This window comes from Lissotriton helveticus, chromosome 11 (genome assembly GCF_964261635.1).
Source record: "Lissotriton helveticus chromosome 11, aLisHel1.1, whole genome shotgun sequence".
In the NCBI taxonomy this organism is placed as follows: Eukaryota; Metazoa; Chordata; class Amphibia; order Caudata; family Salamandridae; genus Lissotriton; species Lissotriton helveticus.
Genome location: NC_136072.1, coordinates 171,249,375 through 171,274,725, shown reverse-complemented (window position 1 = coordinate 171,274,725; position 25,351 = coordinate 171,249,375). Strand labels below are relative to the sequence as shown.

At 44.9% G+C, this 25,351-nt stretch overlaps 1 protein-coding gene across 14 annotated transcripts in view; it reads right to left on the bottom strand.

Moving 5' to 3' along the window:
• DLG1 (discs large MAGUK scaffold protein 1) overlaps positions 1–25,351 on the bottom strand; it is a 1,315,748-nt gene that overhangs the window by 248,404 nt on the left and 1,041,993 nt on the right. For all 14 annotated transcript variants that reach the window (XM_078666465.1, XM_078666467.1, XM_078666469.1 and 11 more), the window contains 3 exons: positions 11,173–11,287; positions 7,003–7,179; positions 2,285–2,354 (listed from right to left, as the gene is read on the bottom strand). In XM_078666465.1, coding sequence (XP_078522591.1) covers positions 2,285–2,354; positions 7,003–7,179; positions 11,173–11,287 — 362 coding nt within the window. The remainder of the gene's footprint in view (positions 1–2,284; positions 2,355–7,002; positions 7,180–11,172; positions 11,288–25,351) is intronic.

Below are 25,351 nucleotides of genomic sequence, written 5' to 3'. Positions count from 1 at the left end.
CCATATATCAAAATCAAAGAAAAACATTAACCGCACAATCCATGAAACCAACTATCACCACTCATACTCTGGCACCGCTGTAAAAAACACTCACAGCACCACAGAAAAAAACCTTTAAATATCACATTCTTAGGCACATCAGATCACCTCAATCTCAGTTCATACACCCCATATAAGAACTCACACATTCCATGTAAATAAGTAGATAAGTGATAGAATTTGATAACATCAAATTTGCTAACTAACACTCTTTCACAGCCCTTAATCCACCTCAGGTTAGGGCACACCCTACTGGTCCCAAGCAAAATACAGTCACCTACCCTGTGCATAATTTACCTTCGGGTAGACGTCAAACACATCGCCACAATTGGTTTGATTACCTGTTTTGCTGAGAGAAGCCCTAACCTCCATAACGGAGTAACTCTACTCTTCCACATCCTACACTAGTGGGTGAAGCTCCCTGATTGAATACTGTAAACATGGCATGTCAGCTGCAACTCCAGAGTTGGACATCTCCTTGATTGAGGTTGCTTAAGCGTACTCCCAGCGTTTGGGCTTCCGTCACTCCTGGATGTACCCTTATAGAATTTCCCAGATTGCTTTAACAGAGCTTATTCTAAATAGCCACCTGCAGGGTTTTGGCTCTCTTCTGCTATTGGGTTTGACTCAATATTACGTGGTAGACCCTACAGATTCATACCATTAAGTACCCACAAGCGTGCCTGCATGTATTCTCACAAACAGAACAAACAATATTTAAAAATATCGACTTGATTTCATAAGTGAAGAATTTCTCAAAGCATATGAGAGAATGAAATAAGTGAAGGTTTCTTAAGAGAGGATGCACCCCATTACTGTTTGAAAATGCAAACATATCATTCGTATTGCACAAACACTATGTATCTCAAAATCAACCAATCAAGTTAAATCTTACTTGTGGGGAATTATGGGTTGATGGAACAACTGATGTCACAAGCAAACAAATGTGAAGGAAAGCAATCTTTTTTTTAACGTTTACTTTTTAGCCAACTTAAACAGGTAATAATTACTATACAAGATTTGTGTATGCAGAATTTTAGAGGTACAGCGCTCAGGAGGCAAAATGTGTAAAGCAGAGAAAGAAAATGAAAATATAAAAGTCTCAAATCGGGCTCAAGATCATGTGTTTGCACTACCTGCTAGAAGAGGATGCCATTCCTGCTACTATACAGTAGCCCCTGAACTGTATTCTTAACTCTATGATTTATCTAAGATCTGAATGATGAAAGCAGGTCTAAAAGAACTAAATCCATGACGCGCTGGACACCCCGGACAGTCCTAAGGTAGTAAAACTGTGTCAAACAACCACCAATGACTGTTATGTTACAAGTGGTCTTCCATTTTTCAATATGGTTGTCTCAAAATAATTCGCAGTTTTAAAAGAGCAGCTACCTTTCAAAATAGAGGGAACTCACCTGCACAAAACTGTGTTTCAGGCATGGATTAATAAAACTAGGACACTTTATTAAAAAGGGTCCAATTAACTTTTTGAGGCAGTTGTTACCTCTGCTTCACAGCAAATCTTCTATAAAAAAATGTACTATGTGCGCTGAAAACGTACTTGGAGCAAGCAAGCAGCCAATCTCTAGCACATAATCAGATGTCAAATTAAGTCCAAATTCAAGGCATCTTGCCTGTGCCTCAAACCTTCTTTGCCAGACCCCTGGGGCTTAGTTGCCTTAACTGAGGTTTAACAGTTATCAAGGTTCTCTTTAAAATCTATCTAATTTGTGTTTAATGTCAGGCAGATAAAAGACAAACATTGTGTGAACATGTGATGGGGAGACATACATGTATGGTCGACTGTGGAGTCTGCAATGTTACCGTGTGGCCTAACAGAACAAGTAGTGACAAACTGCAATGTTAAAGGATTAATACAATAGTCTGTCATTATAAAACTATAAAATGTAATGTGCATTATTATTACATAAATTGATGCTACTCCTGTGTCCACAAATACCCCTAGTATCATAATTATTGGCTACCTCAAACACAATTTAACGGTCTTCATGCTTTTGTCAATTAGATTCTAACTCACTCCACAAATATAATAGCTAGAGAGCCTATAGGGTTTTATCTGGTTGCCATGTGGACGGCTTATGTTCTGCCCAACACCGGTTAGCTACACTCAAACATGCAATATTAGGAGAAGCGTAAGCTGAGAAAAAACATTAAAGTAACTCTTTTTTATTTTTAGCCACATAAAGGACTGTGTGCATTTTACTACAACCAACTTTACACTTACCCCTTTGTCTCCCCGTGCCTTTGAATTGAATTTCACAGTCTTTAACCGGGCCCGTTCTTTCTTCTCAACCCTGAAACAAATACTAAGTTAGACTTGTGTCAAAAAAGTTTGTGCATTTCGGGTTACTACTTTGGTACTCGAGAGACACTAACAATCAAGATTTCATTAAAGGAAACACAAAAAAGGGTGAACATTATGTAGCTTAACATGCAAGACAAGAAACCAATAGACATTGAATGGATTGTTTACATTAACATTTCTCTGAAAACAATAATATAACATTAAAATCTAATGTAACCACTGGCAATTTTGTTGCCATAACGTCTTCTTAGATACTAACGACCAGTGTGAAAGACTTCCATTTGGTGAGTTTTACTGACCAAGTTAGATAATTACCATTTCAGAAACAAGAGAATGAAATAAGTGAAGGTTTCTTAAGAGAGGATGCACCCCATTACTGTTTGAAAATGCAAACATATCATTCGTATTGCACAAACACTATGTATCTCAAAATCAACCAATCAAGTTAAACCTAGCACAACCCTATATCTGGAATTAGGAGCACACGGCTGAGTCTCCCTCCCCCATTGGGATATTCAAGCCGTCGCACCTTCCCCTTCCCATCACTGGATGGTTCTCACTAATACAGCACCATTACCTTTGACGATCTAAGCGGTCTGGTTTTCCTACACCTCTGATGGTATTTTTCATGATCTGGTTGTTCACTATTTGTGCCCTTAGCTCCATATTTGTTACTATCCATGCGGGAGTTGCCAACATTTATTACAGGCAATTGCACACAGGCATGCTTATCCTAAATGTCCTGATGATGATCCATTTATTGTATATATAGATCGAAACGCCGTCGACACCTGATACACCTTATACACTGCTCTAAATTGTCACTTAATGTGCAAAGGTGTTCTCTTGCAATTTGTTTCCTTTAGTGTTCTTCATTGTTTGTCCCTTGATGGATGCAGGCATGTGTCCCACTTACAAATTGTTTTGTCTGTATTGTTCCTATTTGAATTTAAAATATTAAATATCTGACCTCTGCCTGGCTGGACAAGTTATAAAAATATAGTACTGACTGTACCTATATTTATTCCCCCCTCCCTTTTTTACTGTTTCTCTAGGAACCACTGTTCTTATAATGTTTGTGTTAATACAGGGTGACAGTGCCCCAATAGTTCAAGCATATCTATTAGTGTGAATCTGCTAACGAATTTGTATGCAGAACCTTCGTTTCACACCATTAATCACAAGGTTTAGCCTTGTTCATGATAACCAGAGATGGTTATTTACGCCTGATAACGACAAATTTTAAGCTGTCCATGAAAGCCTTGTGTGAGCTGTGTATGGGAAAGATCCTAACTGAAGGACACAGACCTAGAACCAGGAGTTATATACACAATATCCGCTTTAAACACCAACACAGAACGGACTACAACCATCTCAAAGCACAGTAGCTGACTGAAAACATCTTTGTTATAGACCCATGGTATGTCTTTCGGAGGCCACCAAACAAAACTCAAATGCGCACGTTAGTGATAAGGCGGCTTACCTAGGGTCTGGAAAAAGGACTTCATCATAATTTAGGTTTAAACATTCAACGCCTTGATTTAAAGACCACCATCAACAATGTTGCAATTAATTTGAATATATTGTTTTAATAGTTTGTTTTAATACCATTATGCTTATTTACATAATAAAATCTATTCATATAATCTGCACTACATTACAACATTCATTTTTTTTATAAAGCCTTGTAAAATATATAGTGTGGATTTCGTGTGAGTGTTCACCAGAAGGAAAAGAGGCTTCAGAACTCACTGATATACATAATCCTGCAGTTCTACAGGGCTGATGGTTACCATTCAACTTATTCATGGGAGGTTTGTGTATTGCAGTCTGCCCGATTTCCAGGCTTGGGTTGGAAAGTTGGCTATGGCTGCGCTTTCCAGATCTTGGATATTTCAAATTGGGCCATATATACTGGTAAGTATGCAGAAAAATGCCATTATAACTACCGATGCCTTCCACACAAACTCCAGTCCCTCCAAATCGCACATGTTGTGACTAAAGAGCCCTTCCACAAACTTAGTCTGGTGTTGCTTGTGTTCCGGTCTGGAGGTGACCTGGCGCGGCTGTTGCTTTTGAATCACAAGGAAGAATGATTTGCCTATTGAAGGTATCTGTCTACAGTGGCATTGTGGGCAAAAACAAATGGGATGGATAGTGGCCCAAGTAATGGCGAAGCCACTGGAAGCCATTCAAGCATTACATCCATCACATGTGGTACATGTTTGTTGCTTACAGAGGGCTGCATCTGAATGCAGAGATCTTATAGTGTGACGAGGAGGGTGGTATGGTTGACTGCGGGAACTACTGCTAGGAAGCCACGTCATGTCAAAGCTCCACCATCTGCCATCATTATCTTTACGTCGTCCATAAATCAAGTGAACATGGGTTCCATATTCTGAGCTGGAGGGGACCTAACTGAGTAGAGATGAGAATGATTGTGCTCTCTCTTGTAAATGTTTGCCGAGAAACATGACAGATCATTTTTTCAGTGTTGCAAAATGTTTATTTGATATGTAATATTAAAATACTGATCTTTTAATACAAACAATGTACTCATGCAATGGCTAAGAAGATCATACAAAACAGATCCCTCTTGTATGAAACAACCACCATGATAAATGTGCCTTTAATTTGAGAAGTGATTCAAATCTAAAAGCATGTCAAGTCTGCATCATTTTCACCCCACATGGACGTGATGGCAGCCAAGTCATGAATTCCTATTCTGGGAAGGGCAGAAAAGGGAATAAGTACTAGCCTAACAATATAGACCATAGGTCGGATTCAAAGTAGTTTTTGCACCCAAGTTCACACGGACAAAAAACAGCCATGTGTAAATCAAACTCGGTCAAGCTCTAATAGGAATAGCCGAGCATGTACTGCCAGGCCAGGTCATCCCTCTAGTCAGAAACACTTTCAACCTCACACCACTGTCTGCCTTTCTGGCTCCAGCTACAATCCAATGGCACAGTAAGCACACTGGTGCAAGACCAAAACTGGTTTGCATATATCTGTTCTAAAGTGGGACAGTGGCGTAAAAAACAATGTAAGAATACATTAGCAAGTATTTCCCAGTTGCTGAGATTAATTCAAGCATTCCACGCACCTCTGTTTGTTTCTCTAAATGAGACTCTGTAACTGCAACAGGTGTGTCCTGATTGAGGTCCGATGTTCACTATGCCAAAGGGCTCAAGCAGCACCCCACAAATGAACCCCAATTAGGACGAAAGCAATCTGGGGGGTGCTTGTGTTCCCATCTAGAGGAAACCTGGTCTGGAAGTTTGGGCAGTCTGTTCTCCTTTTGGAGCAATACCTAGTTTGATTTGCATATGACTGGTCTCGTCAGGAGTGGAATAGCGGACAAAAATACGATGGACCGCAATGGACTAAGTAATGTCCATTGGCTGATACTAAGTGAAGCATTATCTATAGGAAGTGCTAAATCCAAACTAGAATCCTTGGGTGGAACTATCCTGCTGTTGTTTTTTTTTTTCTTCAGCATTTAGAAATTCCTCAAGAAAGAAGAGGATCTTCGTTTGTGGGACAACTCTAAGTCAGGGCACTGATATTTGGCTTGTAGACACCAAGTAACTTTTGGTTGTTGTTAACAAATGTCTTTTAGATGTATTAGAGAAAGTGGCAGGAGCCGATGTGATACCAGGATACTAGTAGGCAGGACAACACAAACAGTGAGAACAGATACATGCATGTGGGTAGGTGTTGTTTTAAGTTCCTCCACACCACTCCTAAGCAGTTGAAAACGACAAGCACCAATGTTGAAGCAGAGGACAAGAGGACTGTTGGCTGAAGGTCAGCGAGAAGAGTTGATAGAATAAAAGCAGATTTCAGCTCTTCTGATCACTGCGCCTCTCTTCGTGAGCCGCCTTGGCCTTCGGAATGCCTATACTGCCCTAACAGCACTAACCAAACGGATGTTCATAGGGGATGGAGCAAGGATGGAAAATGTGTGGATGCGTTCGGCTCTAAAGCATAAAGGTGATTTCCATTAGAAAGGTCTCAGTCAGCAAAAGAACCTAACAAAGCTCTGCTCTTCAGGCACCTTTTGAACATCATGTTTGCCAGTTATTCGTCAGTCTGTTATTAGTACTAAGATTAACAATAATTGTATGTTATATACCAAACAAAAATAATCAATTATAAACATCCAATAAGCGACCCAGTCTGTTGTGAAAGATAAAGTTGAGTAAAATATAACCAATATAACTTGGGAGAACTATAAAGAACTTAAGAAAAGGATAGTGACTGAAACATTAGGTACCCCATCTCCCCTCAGAATTAGCATTCAGAGTGAAATCACTTTAAATCTAACTTTACAAACGTTCGCTTTAAATCATTTATCAAATAATTTCTATTAAGCCTTGTGCAGCATGGGTTCATTTTTTTCTAAAATAAACTAATTACCCAGAACATATTAAGACTATGATTTTTACATTGAATCCCTGGCAGGCTGTTTGCAAAAGTAATCCTGTTACACTGGTGATGATAATAATTCTCTACGGCTCACCTAATAATTTCTCTGATATTTTAAAAATGTAACATGTTCCCCCATGAGGCTGTGTTTCTGTTTCACAATTTAGGAAAGATTATTTTCTTTCAAGCTGCTCGCATTTGCTTACCTCCGCTTGCTTGGAATAACTCCAATCTCCTCACTTTCTCCATCCGGCATCACCTGCCGGGCCTGCCACCATTCATCGTCAGAAGCATTGACAACATGTAGGATATCACCAAAATTAAAGTTCAAGCCTTGGCTGGGCAAGCCACTGTCTTTAGTTTTGTCATAGTCAAAAAGTGCTCTGAAATCCACAAAAAAATACTGTTACTATTCACTTACATGAAAAATCCAAAGGTCATTTAATGTTATAAGAAACAACAACCAAGGAAGGTAATGAGACACTGAGTGAGTTTACATTCCCCGAACAACGTTTTTCATGGAGTATAGTGTATGGAGCTTTACAAACAGGTCATTTGAAACCTGTATGGCCAACAAATATTCTTGTGTTTCTGTCTATATTAGGATATCTACCGTTAGTGGATGGAACTTTCTAATCAGTGCTTAGTTTATGCAGATAGTTGACGGTAGTGGGCAAACCTTAGGGGAGTTAGTTTGCATCATCAGACTTTGAAGAAAGTCAAATGCAGAAAAGGGAGAAATAAACTTGCTAGGGAAATATTAAAACCTGTACAAAGGGAGAAAGCAGGAAAGAAAAAAGAACCTTCAAGTGTAACATAAAAAGACAGGAGGTGTAGGGTGATGGACGAAAGATGAATAAGGTAGTTTTAAAACGTGGGAGCTCTGGAATTGGCCAACCCCAGCATTAGGCAGCACTAGATGCTTAAGAAAACTTTCGGCCTGACACTTTAAAAAAAATATATAAATTTAACACGTGTTCTAATAGCATTAGAAACCTCATGCTTCTGGCTCATATGGTTAGGTAATGCCTCTGGCATGTTATAGGTTCTCTCCTGTAGCCAGGACACAGTACCCTTACTGGATGGTTTACCTGTTAATAGTGCGCTAGAATACTATTTTAAAAGCCAAGAGAACTCTGCTACAATGTATTCTCCTTTCTTTTGGTTATTGGACACTTTACAAAGAGTGTAAAATAAGGTCTACCCGTTTCTCCTATGACTGACAGCAACACAAATACTGAATTGTCAATCTTGACATGGGCGAGGAGTCATACAGTTAAGGGCAAAATGTGTGATTTAACAAGTTCCACTTAAGAACATTTCCACAGCTTGTTTGTGAACATATTTTGCCCACTCTTTATGAAACGCAAAACAAAGATACTAAATGTCAGAACCCATCCTCTGTATTTCATTAAGTACACAAATCTGAAGCGTTCGGAAGGGCAGTTTTTGTCTTCATTCTCTTTCACCCTGGTTATGTCGCGTCGGAGTTCATAGAGGAAAACCGTTGAGGGGGATGATATTTTCTGCATGGATTTGATGTATCTGTGGACAGCTCTATTTACTATGGGATGACGGAGGATCTAAATGGGAACGGGTGGTGTAGTTGAGGGGAAAACAACAAGCCCAGAGTGGGCGGCCAGCAAACTTTCATGCATTAATTTCTGTCCTGAAAGCGAGTATCTGGGAAAAAAATGGAATAACCACAATGTTACGACATTGGTCTGACCTAGGTTATAAAGAGTGAAAGTTGAGGAGGTAGATAAGGGTGACCAGCGGGTGCTCACACCTTGCCTTCTATGTTGTAGCAGGAGACTATGGCGCTGCTAGAGAAGACAACAACTCCCCACACTGTACAGAACCACCACAAATGGAGTCTGTCACAAATGGAGAACAAATAAAGCACTACACAGAAGCGTGAACAAATTGTCCTCTTGTCTAACAAAGAGGAAGCAGTCCATAATTTGAGCCGGCGGCTGTTGCAGGCAGGGACCACTGTCACTCAGTTTTGGGGACCTGCACTTATTTTTCCTCATCAAACTTTGTGCAAGAGAGAAAAACAAAAGGTGGAAATAAGAAGGAAAAATAACACGAAAGAAAAAGATACTAGACCAGGGAGTGTCTGGTGTTGGATGAAAGTGGATAGAGGTGGAATCAAGAATATGCAGCCTTAGTATTCTACACCTCTGCCATTTGATAGTACGGATTGGGGGCTTCTCAGCAATCCTGTGGCCACCGGCACTTTTTCATTTACAAATTAAGCACTACAAGAAACCCACAATGCACATATTAAACAATATTTTATTTTAGTAAGTGCAATACAGTATTTTGACTCTTATAACTAACTCTGGGGGTACTGAAAATTATTTTCTTGCACATTTAAAAGAACATTTAGAGCTATGCTAGTTAGGAGGGATTGCTTCAGTAGGAATTGGGTGAAAAAATATATAGAACTTGCCAATTAAGACTGCTTTTTTTCAGTTCAAACACTATTTTACCACCCTCTTTGGGCTGCACATTTGATAAAGATATATATTTCGAAATATTTTTTCTCATGCAACCCTTTTATTTATATTACAGAGAATATGTGCACCGCATGCTGTAAAACAACCTTTTTGTACTTGATAATGTTGGACTTCACACTGTACGCCAATAATGAAAGACTTATGTGCCAGCATTACAGCCTGTTGCCTTCCCCGTTAACTCTGGTTCGTTGCCATGGGAACGTCCGGGATACATCTGTGCACAATTAATATTTTAGCACTCCTTCATTAGGTAAGGGACACTGTTGGAGTCAGTGGAAACACGGCACAAAGGAAGCGGAGCCTGTTCACTACGGCTGTACAATGCTTTCGCTTAACTTGCCCTGTGAGAGCACCTTGTCGGGGGCTGCCCTGGTGAAAACGTGCACACTGGTACATGTGTTTCCAGAGAATGCAGTGTAAAGAAGGGTACCAAGATGACTACATTATCATCGGGTACTTCATTTCCCAGTTGTTCCAGGCCACTCTTCCCTTCCACACCCCACTGCCTGGACCACATGTCTGAGGATGTATCCCATCCGGCTGGTGGACTCAAGCCAGCCAGTACCTTAAATACAATATAAAAGCTGTTTATTCTGTAGTGTTTTTGAGCACAAGAACCGAGAAAGGCTGTTCTTGTTCCTTGGACTCTCTTTCACAGGACTGCCGCAGGAATCTAGCCACGGAAGTGAGGGAGGTGGGAAGGAGTGAGTATTCCACGTGCAGCACATGCACTTCTGTGGCCCGTGGGTGCTGCACAGGGCCGGACTGGGAAACAAAACTGGCCCCGGCAAAGTGCTCGCGCCCCCCCCCCCACTCGGGGGGGTCGGAGGTGCCGCCGAGCTCTGTTGGAACAGGGACGATTTTGCAGCTATGCTGCAAAAATGGCCCTGTAACAAAAACGGCCCCCACCCGTGCGGCGCACCGGGGGATTGCCCGGTGCCCGCTATGGCCAGTCCGGGCCTGGTGCTGCAGAACGCTGCACTAACTGAAATGAATGAATGAAATGAATTTGTACTTGTAAAGCGCCCTGGCACTGTACTCATACCGCTGTGGAACCCTTCCTGGCTTTTCCCTGTGAAATGTCCACTCCTAGGCACCCCCAAGGTGAAGCCAGGCATCCCAGCGCTGTTGGGGCCGGTGTGGAGATTAAGCAAGCTATTGCCCAGAGTTGCAGAGTGAGACCCATGATTAGAATAGGCACCGAGGGGAGAATTATCAGGTCCGAGGAAATTGAGCCCAAGACCCGCCGAGGCGGGAATTGAACCCTGGTCCCGGGCCAGACCTCTGCATCAGAGTCTGCCGCTCTAACCACTTAGCCACACTTCTCCACTCTAACTCTTTCTGCATGCTTCTCGGTTTGTCGTCTTCAAAAGACCAGGGGGCAGTATAGACTCGGATTCTTTAGTGATATCATTTAGTTTGTATCTCTCCATCTGGAGAGCTCCAGCCCTACCCCCTGCTTCACTGAGACTCCGCAGGGAGTTGACACCGAGTCAGGGTTCCGAATATTGTCATCAGTCAAACTCCGCCGGTTTATTTCAATCGAATCATTTCCACAGGTAAAACCTGCTGGTGTTTGTCTAGGAAAACACGGCACCACTCAGATTCAGACACCTTGGAACGAGGGGGGGACACAGTGTCTGTTGTCAAGAGGTGCAGTGCATTAAAAACGCCGCTTGTAAATACTGCACCCCGTAGCATCACCTAAAGTACTCATTAAATTCAACATAGGGGAATCCGCAGTTGCCCAGCGGTGCTGTGTACCGCCAGCATCACTGCCCGGGACTGCAGGCGCCAGCAGAAAGGAGCGCAGGTAATGTTATAGCAAGGCGTGGCAACACACTGGCCTACCTGACGTAGAGGGAGCGCTTCTGGCTGGTGCGCAGAGACCCCGAGCCCGAACTGATACTGCTGTTCATCATCTGCTCCCGGAGATCATGGATCTTTGCTTCGAAGCGGCTGTATTCTGAAAGAGAGAACAAACACGAGGATGAAATGCGTGCCAGAACGGACAGTCACTCTTGAAACCCCTTCTGTTCACGCACTGGCGGGGACTCAGGCGGCCAGCACCAGAAGGAATGTTGTTGCTACAGCTCCTTAAAGCACTACCAGACATATTATCGTTTGTATGCTACTCTCGGTAAAATATTACAAAAAAGACGGAAGTACACTCACATTACATTCACATTTACCACAACCATGCATTTCAACAGATACACTGAGATACTTATATATTGATGTTGTCAATCAGAATATACAAAAAAGCCTAAGGCAGAGCTACATTAAGTTTGCACAAATGTACATCAACTAGAAGAAAAAAACATACAAAGCCATGTGAGAGCCTGAGGGGTTTGGAGTTCTGGGAAGTGCACCTTACAGGGTTATCGATTCTGTACATTAGGTATTTAAGGGCTGATGGATTCAATGCAGCTTATCTTTCAGCACTTATCCTGAAAGCATTCCTTATAAATACACATAAGTACTTTCCTATTACCTTGCATATCCATCATTTAAAAGCAGGCTGCACCAACACACAGAAGCTAATCTGGCTGGTATTTAATATTCTCTGCAAGTCTCTTTGGGTCACGAATTGGTGTTGTGCAACACCTTGTATGACAAACACATCGTGGTGCGAAAACGTCGTCTTAACCATGCAGAGAGAAGCTAATGTAAATGGAGAGAAATTGCAAAGTGCTCATTAAATAAAAATAAAAAAAGCTGCCTCAGTAACATACTTACGTCAACAGCCTGCCCGGGTAAAATTCCTCTTCAAATGGCTACCTTTATGCAAACTTGTCAGCCCCGTTAAACAGGGAGAAAAGCTCTTTCCCGCCGAGTCCGCTCTCCCGAGGTCCGCGCGACACAAATAAAACACCGCGTTCCCGTCAGAGCCAACGACGGGACTCCCGAGCGGCCGGTGCCCACACGCGCCAGCAGAGGGCGCTCGCCGGCCTCGCTTCTCTCAGAACTCTTTCTCGCTTTTTGCCAAATAGACGGCAATGTTAAAATCTAAATACAACCACCTGCTGCTGTATCTTTTAAGGCTCCGATTTTAAATAATAGACACTTTCTTACATAAATTCACCGGACACACCCACGCAAAGCATCTAAAAGAAAAAAAGTGTTAGAGTAATAGTAATGAGGTCTGGGTTAATGTTAGTAATATAGCTGGGACGGTTTTTAGTGATTTTTCCTAAATAAAATACATTCACAGTTACCGGACACACCCACGCAACGCATCGAAAAGAAAGAAGGGTTAGGATAATAGTAATAAGGCCAGGGTTAATGTAAGTAATATAGATGGGACGGTTTTTAGTGCTTTTTTTTTTATTTTTCCTTGCTTTCAATCACCCAGAATACTATTTAATTATATATTTGCTGGTCTGTGGTGCAAAAACGTTCTGAGCGAGGAACATGCACGACCTCTTCTAAAATTTGCTATATTTCAAAATCATAATTCATGATTGGGCTGTACCCAATGCACTTTGCAGGGAATTCGGCGGCTCGGCAGCCATTTTGGCAAGGGCTTTATTCATACCCCTGCCCTGTTGTCCACCAAGCCTCCTCTTCCTTTCTATTTGGTAGAATCCGGGCGGCCTTGCGCAGGTGCTCATTTCCAGTGACGTCTTTCTAAGGAGATTTGGGCATGTTCTGCACCGTTTTGCCAGTAGGCTAGTCTCTTGCACAAAACAGTTACCAGTTCTTTCTTCCCTTAGCCCGTAATGGCCACTGCCTAGGCGTGGATAAGTGCATAAATAGGACTTTAATACTGATGTCGATAATAAGGAGTTAAATACTCCTCGCATCACACATATAGAACAGTATTTAATTGATTTTGTAGGCACATATAGGTGCACACTTTACAAACCTTTGCAGAAGTTCTCATGCACAATGCTGGAGGTCCCCCCATTCAACCCACCTCACCCCTTGAGTTACACACAGTGGTAGTATCTAGGCCATTGTATCCCCCAGCATTTCCCTCAAATATTCCAGTGGTTCCTGGGGTAGCCTCGGGATAAATAAATCAGTTACTCCAATTCTGCGGAGTGGTCCATGCCCCCCTTCCACTCCATTGTTGGGGCTTCTGGTGACCACCAGTGTTCAGCCACATCTGTCGTTGCTAACATCGCGCCTAGAAGAACTAGGCCCCACCAGGATCAGTGTTGTATTGGGCCTTCCATGACGCCCACCAGTACCAAAAGCACAACCCTTAGTGTCATAAAAACTTTTATTCGGTTACAATTTACATAACCATAAAAAGTACATACACTGGTTAAAAGACTACGTTTCTAAATACATCTTAATTAATAAAAGCACTATTCATTATATACACATATTTTTTCCTTATGCTTTAAAAAAAGAAAAGAAAAGATTAAAAAGAACTTCGTTTAACAAATAACATACAATTAGAACTGTAAACTGGGCCTCGAGTTTGTCTACACCCTGTCTTGGGCGCAATTCTACTATATTCGTTACAGAATTGTCGTTAGAATCGAGGTCCATGAGCAGCACTCAACAATAAGAGTAATTTTTAACACAGGTAACTAAACCACACAGGCAGTGCGCCGAGTCTTTAGACATAGTTTTAAGAAGCCGGCTACACATTTTGCGTTATGTATGGAATCCAAGAACTGTAGTGCCAAGTAAGCGGGCCGACATGATCTTAAGCCCAGTGTGCGCAGTACAGGGAGAATCCAGCGCTTACGTAGGATCGTATAGTATCTACAGAACAGTTATGTGGATTGTTGACTGATTCGAAATCCCATCACAGGGGCATTTCATTAAATTATGTGACCAGTCTTGCTGCTTCGGATATGTAACTAGGTGATGAAATGTATGAAATCTGAACCTAGTCAGTAAATATTTGTCGTAAGTACTTAAATAAAAAGTTAAGTATGGCTGGATCCCCGAGGAAGTCTGAAGTGTTAAAATATGAGCATTAGAGGGTTTGCTTATTTCCTGTGTCAAACTAAGTTCCCTGAGGTGGGTGAGGCAGAGTTTTTTCAAATCTTTCCTAGTAATGTTCATCAACGCGGGTGGATCCCAAAAATATACAATACGATCCAGATCGCCTAGGAAATTCTTTACATACTGGAGCCATGGAATTTTATGCCAATTAGCTAGGGCCAGACAGTCTGTTAAGAGTGAGCGGGTTAGGTGGCACTGCGTTTTGGTCCAAACACGGTGCCACAAAAGGATCGGCTGGATCCTGATGTTATCGATCAGATAATCGGTTCCCAGCTCAATGTGACAGCCGTACGTAGTGGCACTTTGAGGTACGGCCAGCAGATATTTTATAAACCCGTTCTCAACTGTTTGAAGGGCTTCAGCTGGTGCGTACCCCCAGACCCCTGCACCGTAGGTCGCTATGCTATGGCATTTAGCGTGGTAAATTTTTAGTAATTCAGCTGCAGCAGGCTTACCCAATTTCCTTGAAAAGGAAACTAGGGCTGAAGTTGCTCTCTGAAAGAGCAATTTTTTACTAACTAAACCTTGCTTCCAGCTTAGTTTATTATCCACTAGGATTCCTAGATATGGATAGACACTGGTTCGTTCCAACCTGACATTATCTATAACTATTGGTTTGGGTTTCCTCGCCCTTGGCCCAATATGCATTACAAAAGTTTTGTTTTTGTTTACTTTTAAACCCAGGGAGGACATAAATTCGCAGTACTTATTTAGTTGTAATTGAAGTTGATTGAGTGTTCTTGCTAATATGACAGAGTCATCTGCATATAATAATGCAGGGATAGGGCGGTGCTTAATAGTTGGAAGGTCCTGGCTCCCTTCAAGCATGGCCACCTCTAGGCCATTTGTGTACAGATTAAATAAGAAGGGAGCCAGGACGCAGCCCTGTCTAGCCCCCCTGTTGACAAAAAAAGATGGTGATAATTCTCCATTCACTCCATATCTGACGCAAGCAGAGGCGTCAGAGTAGAGTTCGTGGAGAAAATTAATAAGGGGGGGGTCGACCCCTAGCTTGCAGAGTATAGCCCACAGCTTTGAATGGATGACACAATCAAACGCTGCGCTAAGGTCGACGTACACTAGGTATAAGTTAGCCCCTTTAGCTCTTACATATTTGCCAATCAAAAGGACTAAGTTTAGAGCCTGCTCCACAGTGCCAAGGCCCTCCTGGAAACCATATTGCAGGTCGGTCATGATGCTGTTCGTGGTTGCCCATTCCTGGAGACGCTCCAGGATTAACCGACCCGCAACTTTACCCAACGAATCCAGGAGGGAGATCGGCCTGTAGCAGGCTGGGTTATTACGCTCACCCTTCTTAAAGATAGGGAGGAGAATTGAGGTGGACCAAGAATCTATTAGACCTACGTGTGTAACAGCAGTCATAACCTGAGTGATAAGAGGTGTCCAAAGATCTGGACAGTATGCAAAGATGTCCAGAGGTACCCCATCCGGGCCTGGTGCCTGGCCAGTCTTAGAGGAAGATAGTGCAGTCATAACCTCCTCATGGCTAAACACTAGGTCTATTGGATAGATCTGTTTGGTACTACCATTTCCATCCTCCCTACCTTCAGTGGTGGTCTGTGTAAGTGAGCCACCAAATATTTTGGAGAAGTGTGCTACCCACTCTTCGGCCGATACCACCACGTCAAGATGGCGGGCAGTGGCGGTATCAACCAAAAAGGGTGATTTAACCGTGCGCCAGAACAGGGAGCTGTCTTTTATTAGACAACTCTCATGAAGTTGGGCCCACAGTTTTTTCTTAATTTCTTTCCTGCGATTGTATAGAGCTAAGTTATAACCCTTTCTGAGTGTTTTAATTTCCTCACGGTCTCTTACAGGTTTGTGTAGGGCTGATTTTAAATTATTCAGGGCTTTGCGACAATCTAAATTAAACCAGCCATTAGTTTTTGGCTTCTTAGACTTTTGGTTGCTAGTCAGCTCTTCCCGTATTATTCTAACAATTTCCAGAAAACTGTCGATAATCAACTTTGGAGAAGAGTCAAGAGCCAGACAGGTATTCAACCAGGGTAGGGCTCTACTTACGACTATGCTCAAAATTTCAGCTGGGTCGATTTTAGCCCATTTTACTGAAAACCCATTTGTTTTGTCCATAGTCAATGATTGTTGATTCAATAGACTCGGGTTATCAGGTTGAGAAGGAACATTTCGAAATATTAATGAAACACTATTAGGAAAATGGTCACTACTGGAGTCAGAACCTGTGGTAAAATTAGTCATTTGGCCCTTTAAGCTTTGAGAACAAAGTATGTAGTCGATTACACTTGTCAACCCCTCCCATGAAATGTTGGCTTAAAGTCGACGGGCGGTTCGACTAAATCGTTTGCAAAATCCATTTCTAGAGAAAATAAACGGTCATTCAGACAGTTACCTTCCTTTGTATGGTGGTAATGTGTTAGCGAAGAGCCATTAGCATCCATTAAGCCACAATTACCGTTCTTACAGTTAGTACATAGTGACATGTTGAAATCCCCTCCCCATATCAAATAGCATGTCTTGGTGATAATCTTGATCCGCTGTTCGTTCAAAAGAAATGTTATTTCGGTCAGAGTGTTTGCACAGTCTACCTGAGAAAGATTGTTGTAGAAGTTAACAAAAAAGATCGTGACACATTTTTTGAAAATAACCCTTAAAATTTGGTAGTTCATATTGCACTTCACGATATTTGCATCCACCTATGGTAGATTATTTGCTACGTAAAGTGCAAGACCACCCTTGGGTCTCCCTGAGGTACTGGGACTGGCAAGAACGTAATAAGTTTTAAAGCCTAGTAAGCGTACAGGCATAGTGGACCATGTCTCCTGTAAGCATAATATCTGATGGGGTTTAACTGTGTCTAACCATGTCGGAAGATTGGTCTTCGTGCGAAGACCAGCCACATTCCAATATAGAACAGAGAAAGTTAAATAGAGGTTTGGCAGGTCATTCATTTTTAGGTGGGCTATACTGTCCTCCTGTGAATGCGTAACTGTTAACGGTAAGCCTTGTGATGGATCCTCTGAATTGCCAGGTGTAGCTTGAATGTGGATGGTCTCCTCAAGGGGTACTAGATTTAGTAAGCTAAAGTTTTCTACCTCACCCATATCTGCTAGTAGCTTGGTTTCAGTAATAAGGAGTAGTTTCTGTTCTGTAACTCCAGTTCTGTAGTAGGGGTATCTCTGTTATAGTCATAATCTAGTGAATAGTCCCGCCCATGTGCGTGGACCCCGGCAATCAAAAATAATCTCTTAAGTTGTCAAAAAATTGCAGAACTGCAAAGACACTTAAGAGAAAATTTAAAGACAAATAATGCAGCCTATATCCACAGGCTACACTGTCCAGTACTTCAACTAGAAATTCCACCAAAAATCCACAAACAGCAAAGCCTGTCCAGATTTCCCATGCTTTTACTGCAAAAAAAAACCTCAGAATGATAGAGAGGAAGGCCTGGACAGACAAGCCCCATAGGCTGCCATTATGTGGTTTAAACAGGATACTGTGCCTTTAAGGAAACCTTCTAGAACCTTCTCCCAGTATCCCAGAATGCATAGCAGGTCCCACTGACTTCAGTTCTTTTTGAAGGCGTAAAAACGCCAGACCTGTAGCATTACTTACATGAACAATTCTCCACCGGGGAGGAGGGCGGGCGCTTATGACTATAACAGAGATACCCCTACTACAGAACTGGAGTTACAGAACAGAAACTACTCCTTCTGTAGTAGGGGATCTCTGTGTATAGTCATAATCTAGTGAATAGAATGGCAAGCCCATCCCCACACCAAAGCGGCGGTGGAGGAAGAACATAATGCCACTACTGTGCGAACAAATTCCGCAGCGAAGCCTGCCCAACCTGAGCGTCTGCCCTGGCATCAGAGTCCAGGCAGTAATGCTTAGCAAAGGTATGAACCGACTTCCAAGTGGCGGCCTTGCAGATTTCTGCAATCGGCACATTACGGAGCAAGGCTGTCGTGGCAGCTTTGCCCCTGGTGGAATGAGCCTTAGGCTTACCTCCTAAGGTCTTATTAGCTTTGTGGTAACACAGCTGTATGCAGGACACAATCCACCTAGAAATGGACTGCTTAGAGGTAGCAAGACCCGTCCTGACTGATCCATAATTGACAAACAATTGGTCTGACCTACGAATATCTTTGGTCTTATCCAGATAAAATTTCAACATCCTCCTAACATCCAGGGAATGCAAAGATCGTTCCGCCGGAGAGGAAGGATTCTGAAAAAACGTAGGTAAAGTTATGGTCTGGTTGACATGAAAATCAGAAATAACCTTGGGAAGAAATTTAGGGTGAGTACGCATCACAACCTTAGCAGCATGAAACACAGTATAAGGTTCAGTACAACACAACGCCTGAATTTCACTCACCCTGCGGGCCGATGTAATGGCCACGAGGAACGCCGCCTTCCAGGACAGGTGCTGCAACGAAGCCTTGTGAATGGGTTCAAAAGGCTCCTTCATCAATCTGGACAGCACCACATTCAATTCCCATGAAGGCGAGGGAAGCCTGACAGGAGGGAACACCTTCTTCAATCCTTCCAGAAAGTCTTTGATCACAGGGATCTGGAAAAAAGAAGTCTGTGAAGGGCATTTCCTGTAGGCAGTCAACGCAGCAAGATGAACCCTAATGGAATGAACATTAAGGCCAGACTGCGCCAAATGTAAAAGGTAAGGAAGAATGACATCTTCCTTGCAGGTTGTAGGGTCATGGTTCCTAGACTGGCACCAGATACAAAACCTCTTCCACTTGTAAGCATATGAAGTCCTAGTGGAAGGTTTCTTAGACTCCTTCAGTATGTCCATGCAATCTTCGGGCAGATTCAGATGTCCATACTGCACTATCTCAGGAGCCATGCCGCCAAACTCAAAGACGAGAGGCTGGGGTGTAACATCCGCCCCCCGAACTTCGTGAGAAGGTCCGGCCTGCACGGCAACCGAATGTGAGGAAGGAGAGATCGGTGAAGCAGGTCCGTGAACCACCACTGCCTGGGCCACTCCGGGGCAATGAGAATCATCCGAGCCCTGGACCGGGCCAGCTTGATGAGTACCGCCGGAATCAGGGGAATGGGTGGAAAAGCGTACAGAAAGCTGTTCGACCAGCTGATCCATAGCGCATTCCCCAGCGACCCCGGCTGGTAGTACCTGGAGGCGAAGTCTCGGCATTTGCTGTTTTCGGCGGTGGCGAACAGATCTACGTCTGGAGTTCCCCACCTTGCGAAGACTTCTCCCAGTACTTCGTCGTTTATGACCCATTTGTGGTTTTCCTGAATGAGTCTGCCGAGTTCGTCCGCCTGAACATTCTGCACACCTGGCAGATGGGCAGCCGTTATCGTCAGTCCTCTGGCCAGGAGCCAGATCACCTGCGCCTCCTGTGACAGAGTGCGAGATCTCGAGCCCCCCTGCTTGTTGAGGTAGTACATCGTGGTAGTGTTGTCCGTTTGCACAAGCAGGGAGCTGGTCTGGAAGGACGGAAGAAAGGCCTTCAGTGCCAAGTGAACAGCTCTGAGTTCCAGGAAGTTGATGTGATAAGTGGCCTCCACCGGAGACCACGTTCCCTGAATCTGCAGAGTCCCGGAGTGCGCTCCCCATCCCAGGAGAGAAGCATCCGTCACGACAGTCTGCGTGGGAATGCCCTTGTGAAAAGGAACCCCTCTGAGGAGATTCTCCGCCGAACACCACCACTTCAGAGACTGAAGAGCATGCAGAGACAGTCGTATCCTATCGTCCCAGGATCCTTTCCTCTGATCCCACTGGTCCTCCAAGCACTCCTGCAGCCGTCTCATGTGCAGACGTGCGTGCGGCGTCAGGAAGATACAAGAGGCCATCGAACCCAGTAGAGAAGACACCGTCCTCACTGTCGTAGATGGAGTCGACATAAGAGCCTGAGCCTTCCGAAGGAGAGATAATCGTCGCTCTTCCGAAGGAGACACGCTTGCTGACAGCGTATCGATGGAGGCTCCCAAGTACTGTATGCATTGGACCGGAGTCGGGACCGACTTGGCCATGTTGATGTGCAACCCCAGCTTGTCCAAGAGAACGCACGTCTTCTGGAAGTGTGCTCGCGCTTCCGAGAAGGAGGATGCCTTGATCAACCAATCGTCCAGGTACGGGTAGACAAACACCTTGTTCTTCCGCAGGTGCGCTGCCACCACCGCCATGCACTTCGAGAACGTTCTCGGCGCAGACTTCAGTCCGAATGGGAGTACTGTGTATTGATAGTGATTGGTGCCGACTTGGAACCGCAGGAACTTCCTGTGTTTGCGTGCAATGGGCACATGGAAGTATGCATCCTGTAGGTCTATGGCACAGAGCCAATCCCCCTGTTGCAACTGAGGATAAATCTGATGCAACAACAGCATGCGAAACCTTTCCCTGCGAATCCACTTGTTTGCCTGTCGCAAGTCCAGAATGGGCCTGAACTCGTTCTTGTCCTTCTTGCGAACCAGGAAGAACCGGGAGTACAGGCCTCTTCCTCTCTGGGACAGAGGCACGTCTTCTATCGCCCTTTTCCTTAACAGGGTATCGGCCTCCACCTGGAGCTCTAGCAGCTGAAAGCGCGAGCTGACCGGAGGAATCGATGGAGGCGGGCTGGTGAACCGAAGACTGTATCCATTGCAAACAATATTCAGCACCCACTTGTCCTGAGTAATTTTTCTCCACTCTGCCAGAAAAAATTGGATGCTTCCCCCTACCGGAGTGGGTAACGGATCCGGGGGAAGTAAGTTCCTAGGGCCTAGACCCGGCCTGGCCCTTGGGCGCCGGAGCCGACTGCTGGCCTCCCCTGCCCCTCTGGCGCTTCTGGAACGGCTTACGGAACTGCTGTTGCAGTTGCGAATGTCCCGAAGCCTGGCCACGTCCACGGCCTTGTCCACCGGACCGCCGTTGGAAAGGGCGGTACGGCTTCTTCGTCTCCTTAGGCTTCTCGAGGCCCACCGCCGTGAGCGTCTCGGCCTCCGCTTTCATGCGGGCCATCTCGTCGTCCGCATGCTGCCCAAAAAGAGACTTGCCGGAGAACGGCAGGTTGGCCACCCTCTGCTGTGCGTCCGGTTTCAGGGACGTAAGACGGAGCCAGGCGTGACGCCTCTGGTTGACCCCATGGCAAAACCCATGAGCAGCCAACAGGGAAGAGTCCGCTGCCGCACTGATGATCTGGTTGGCCACCAGCATCCCTTCACTCAGCACTTCCTGAAAATCCTCACGCTGTTCACGAGGCAAGTGCTCCGCAAAACGCTCAAGGGAGTCCCAGAGGGCGCGGGCGTACCGACCCAACAGCGCCGTGGCACTCGCAGCCTTCATGGAGGTGGCGGCTGTTCCACAGACCTTCCTCCCTGCCGAATCCATCCACCTGGACTCCTTATCCGGGGGGACCGTGGATGACGGAGCGGAGGCATGTTGTTTGCGTGCCGCCGTCACAATGACGGAGTCCGGAGGGGGTTCCGCTCTCAGAAACGCCGGATCCGAATCCGGGGCCCGGTATTTCCTCAGCAACCTAGATGGCGCCGCCTTTGCCACCGCTGGGGTGAGGAAAAGATCCATAGCTGGTTCCTCCAGGCCCGGTACCAGAGGCAGGAGAGGGCGAGACGAGTGTTTTTGGTGCAATGTCTCAAAGATCACTGACGTCTTCGGCGTGGGCACCGTCAGGGGTATGCCCAGCTTCGCAGCGCCCCTCAAGAGGACATCCTGGAACGCCACCAGGTCATCAATTGGGGACACCCTCGTATCCGGTGATCCTGACAGGGTAGGGGAACGCTCCCTGGAACCAGAGGATCCCGTGCGGGAGCGAGACTCGCACCTCCTATGGCGGCGTCTCGACCGCGTGGATGATCTGTGTCGCGACCTGTCCCGCCTCCCAGAGCGAGAGCGAGAGCGAGACCTGCCAGTCCGTGGCCTCCCCACCGGTTTCCGTGGTGGGGTCCCCCTCGGAGCCTCCTTGGGTGCAGGTTTAGGAGTCCCCTTGGGAGGTACAGGCAAAAACGGCAGCGAAGTGGACCTCGGCGGAGGAACCTTCGGCTGCGGTGCCGGCCCACGCGGATGGACCGGTGGCGGCGGGTCGTCCGCTGGAAGTGGAGGCAGTGTCGGAGGATCCTCTTCAGGCAGATGAGGAGGAGTATATCTCAACAAAAGGAGAGAGAGGGTTTTAGGGCACTCTTAGTCCCCAAGCAATATACAGGTAATCAAAAGAAGAGTGACCATAAAGATAAAGTATATAAAGGTGGTGGGTGTCGCACGTGAAGTCTGAGGCCAGTTGTAAGTGGTCCGATGGTAAGACCAAATTTCAAGAAAGAATACACTGTTTTTTCAGGAAACCCTCACTCACCCTAGTGGTGACATGCTTCATCATCGGGTCCACCGGGAGAGATCGAATACCTCCCCGGTGTGCTGCGACGCCAGGAGACTGCGGAGCAGGTTTTTGTGTGAAGATGAAGTGTGAAAAAATATACTGAGGTTAAAAATGTCAGAGGTTGTACCAAACAAAACTTTATTCATTGGTCAACCTGACATATTAAAAAATGAGATATGTGAAGGGAAACTAGCCAATTACTTTATACTGGTGTTTACCCTGTAAAGAAGGTCAACATGTTTCTGCCCGTTTTTATGTTTTACTTTACTGGGCTTTCATCAGGACCGGTAAGCGAGTGTGCCAATGACAGGAGGGGCGCGCTAAGGCCCGCCCTGCCAATGGTCGTGAAAGTTAAAAATAGCACTATGTGTAAATTGGTGCAAAAAGAAAAAGAAACAAACTCATAAGTAGTGGGGTTTTACCTCTTTTGCGAGGAACCTAGGAGTCTGTAGGTAGAAAAAATGACAGACAGACAAATACAAACATAAACACAAAGATATCGTATCATTGGTTTGTGCATATGTACAGTGGCCATAAAGAGTGACTTTGTGGCTTGACACGTGCTAGCATACCTATCAAGGGCCGTGGCCGGTATGTCTGGGTTGCGTAGTTGAACTCATGCCGAAATCCGAAGTGGAGGGGCCTCAACTAACGCTGATTAAATCTATTCAGCGCAGTCTGTTGCATATGTGTGGTATAGCAACAGTGGCTAAACAGGCAGACTAGTCATGTCTAAGTCTACTTGTGAGGAAGTACAAGAAATATCTTGCTACCTATGGTGGGGTGTCAGGGAATGGACCCCGAGGGAAAAGCAACGTTGAGGCAGCGTCCCGGTGCGATGCGCCGTGACACTGCTGGCCGTGGTATATACATTACCCACGCACACAACACAAAATACAAGATATAGGATGAATGTCCTCACTTGTAAAGAAATAGATCCACGCCCCATAGAACACAGGAGGGGGGTGGGAGCGACAATGGCACACCCTGTAAATAAGGGGGAGAGAGAAACAAATACACACAAAGGAGAATTTTAGAACTGGCAGGATTCCATTCATACAACTTATCTGGTTAGAATGATGTCTCCAAAGTAAGGTCTCTTACGCCCGCAACGCTCAGCACCCGCTCGGCACCTAGCTTCACCCTCGCTGGATCTCGTGGATCCATTGCGACGGGCGAGCGAGGCGTATAAAGGGCGGTGGCTGCGTGCGGGCCAATCAGGCGCCTTACATGAAAGGGAGGCTTGGAGCCCAAAAACGTTAAGCCAAGGGTGGACGAAGGAAGGTACTCGCGTAATCTCGTGAGAGGTCTTGAAAGCGAGGCTTGCATTGAAGCGCAAGCTTTGATCTAAGGAAGGGCGGGGTCCGCCCTTGATTCACCGGGATGTTGTCTAAGCGCTCACGAGATCACGTGAGAGATTGACTGGGATGACAACGAGGCTTGGAACGCAAGCTGAAATGGAACGCAAGCATAGAATGTTGCATGGCTGGTGTTTGTACAATGCGGAAAGCGCAAGGTCCAGCATATGTTACCCAGTATAGACGAAGACTTAAATGGGCAGCAAAAATCTGGTCAGGTTTTAGCTGAATCAGGTTGTTAACATGGGAATATGTTCATGAATGAATTTAAATAAAAGCGCTCAACACGTGTGGTCATGGTATTTTCATTCAAGGAGGGAATAAAAGAACTCAGGATAGTTTTTAGTGTTTTAGGACGCTAGTCCACGGAATTTGGTCATTAAGCCCATTTATATGGGTGCTGAGTCGATAGACCCAGCGCTGCTCTTTTTCGAACAAAATGTTTTCTCTGTTTTTTACACAGTTGACCTGTTCGATCACTGTCCAGGTCATGTCATTTGGAGTATGGTTGGTTTGCAGGAAGTGCTCGCTGAGTTTTGTGGTGATTTTTTTGCATCGAATATTGCTACGATGTTCCCCGATGCGTGTCTTAACTTTTCTGGTGGTCATCCCCACGTAGCGTTTCGCGCAGGGACAGGTGATCAGGTAAATCACGTTTGTTGAATTGCAGTTTGTGTGGGATTTCTGTGTCCACACTTTTCCTGGTTCCAAGTTTAGTTGTTTCGAATGAGTGGTCAGATGGCAGACACTGCAGTCTGTGCATGGAAAATGACCCGTAACTGGGGGTAGGTGCCAAGCATCTGTGATAGACCTGGTTGCTGTGTTTGCACTGGGAGCTGTCAATGGTCTTGTATTTACCAAAGCATCTTTAATGCTCCTGCCTTTTTTAAAAGAAAAAAGGGGTTTTTCCCAGTTGCTGAAATTGCTGCTGATAGTTCTCCAATTTTTATTAATGGATTTTTTCACTGTATCTGAGAGGGTACTGTAGGTGGTTACACACGTGAGTGGTGTTTCCGTGGTTGTCCTCACATTGTCCTCTAGTAGTGCCTCTCGGGGTTGATTTCGTGCTCTAGTTTGGCCTTTTTTCAATACTCCTTTGGGATACCCTCTGTGTTAGTTTGTCTGTTAATTCCTTGGCCTGTTCCTTGTAGTCGTTAATATTACTACAATTTCTTCTCAGCCGTAGGAATTGCCCGTAGGGCAAGTTTTCCCTTAAAGGTCTTGGATGGAAACTCCTAAAGTCGAGGAGATTGTTTTTCGCCGTTGGTTTATGGTGAGTCAAAGTTGTGAAAGAGGTGCCCTCTATTTTAATTACCACATCAAGGAAGACGATTGATTCCCTACTGAAGTTATTGG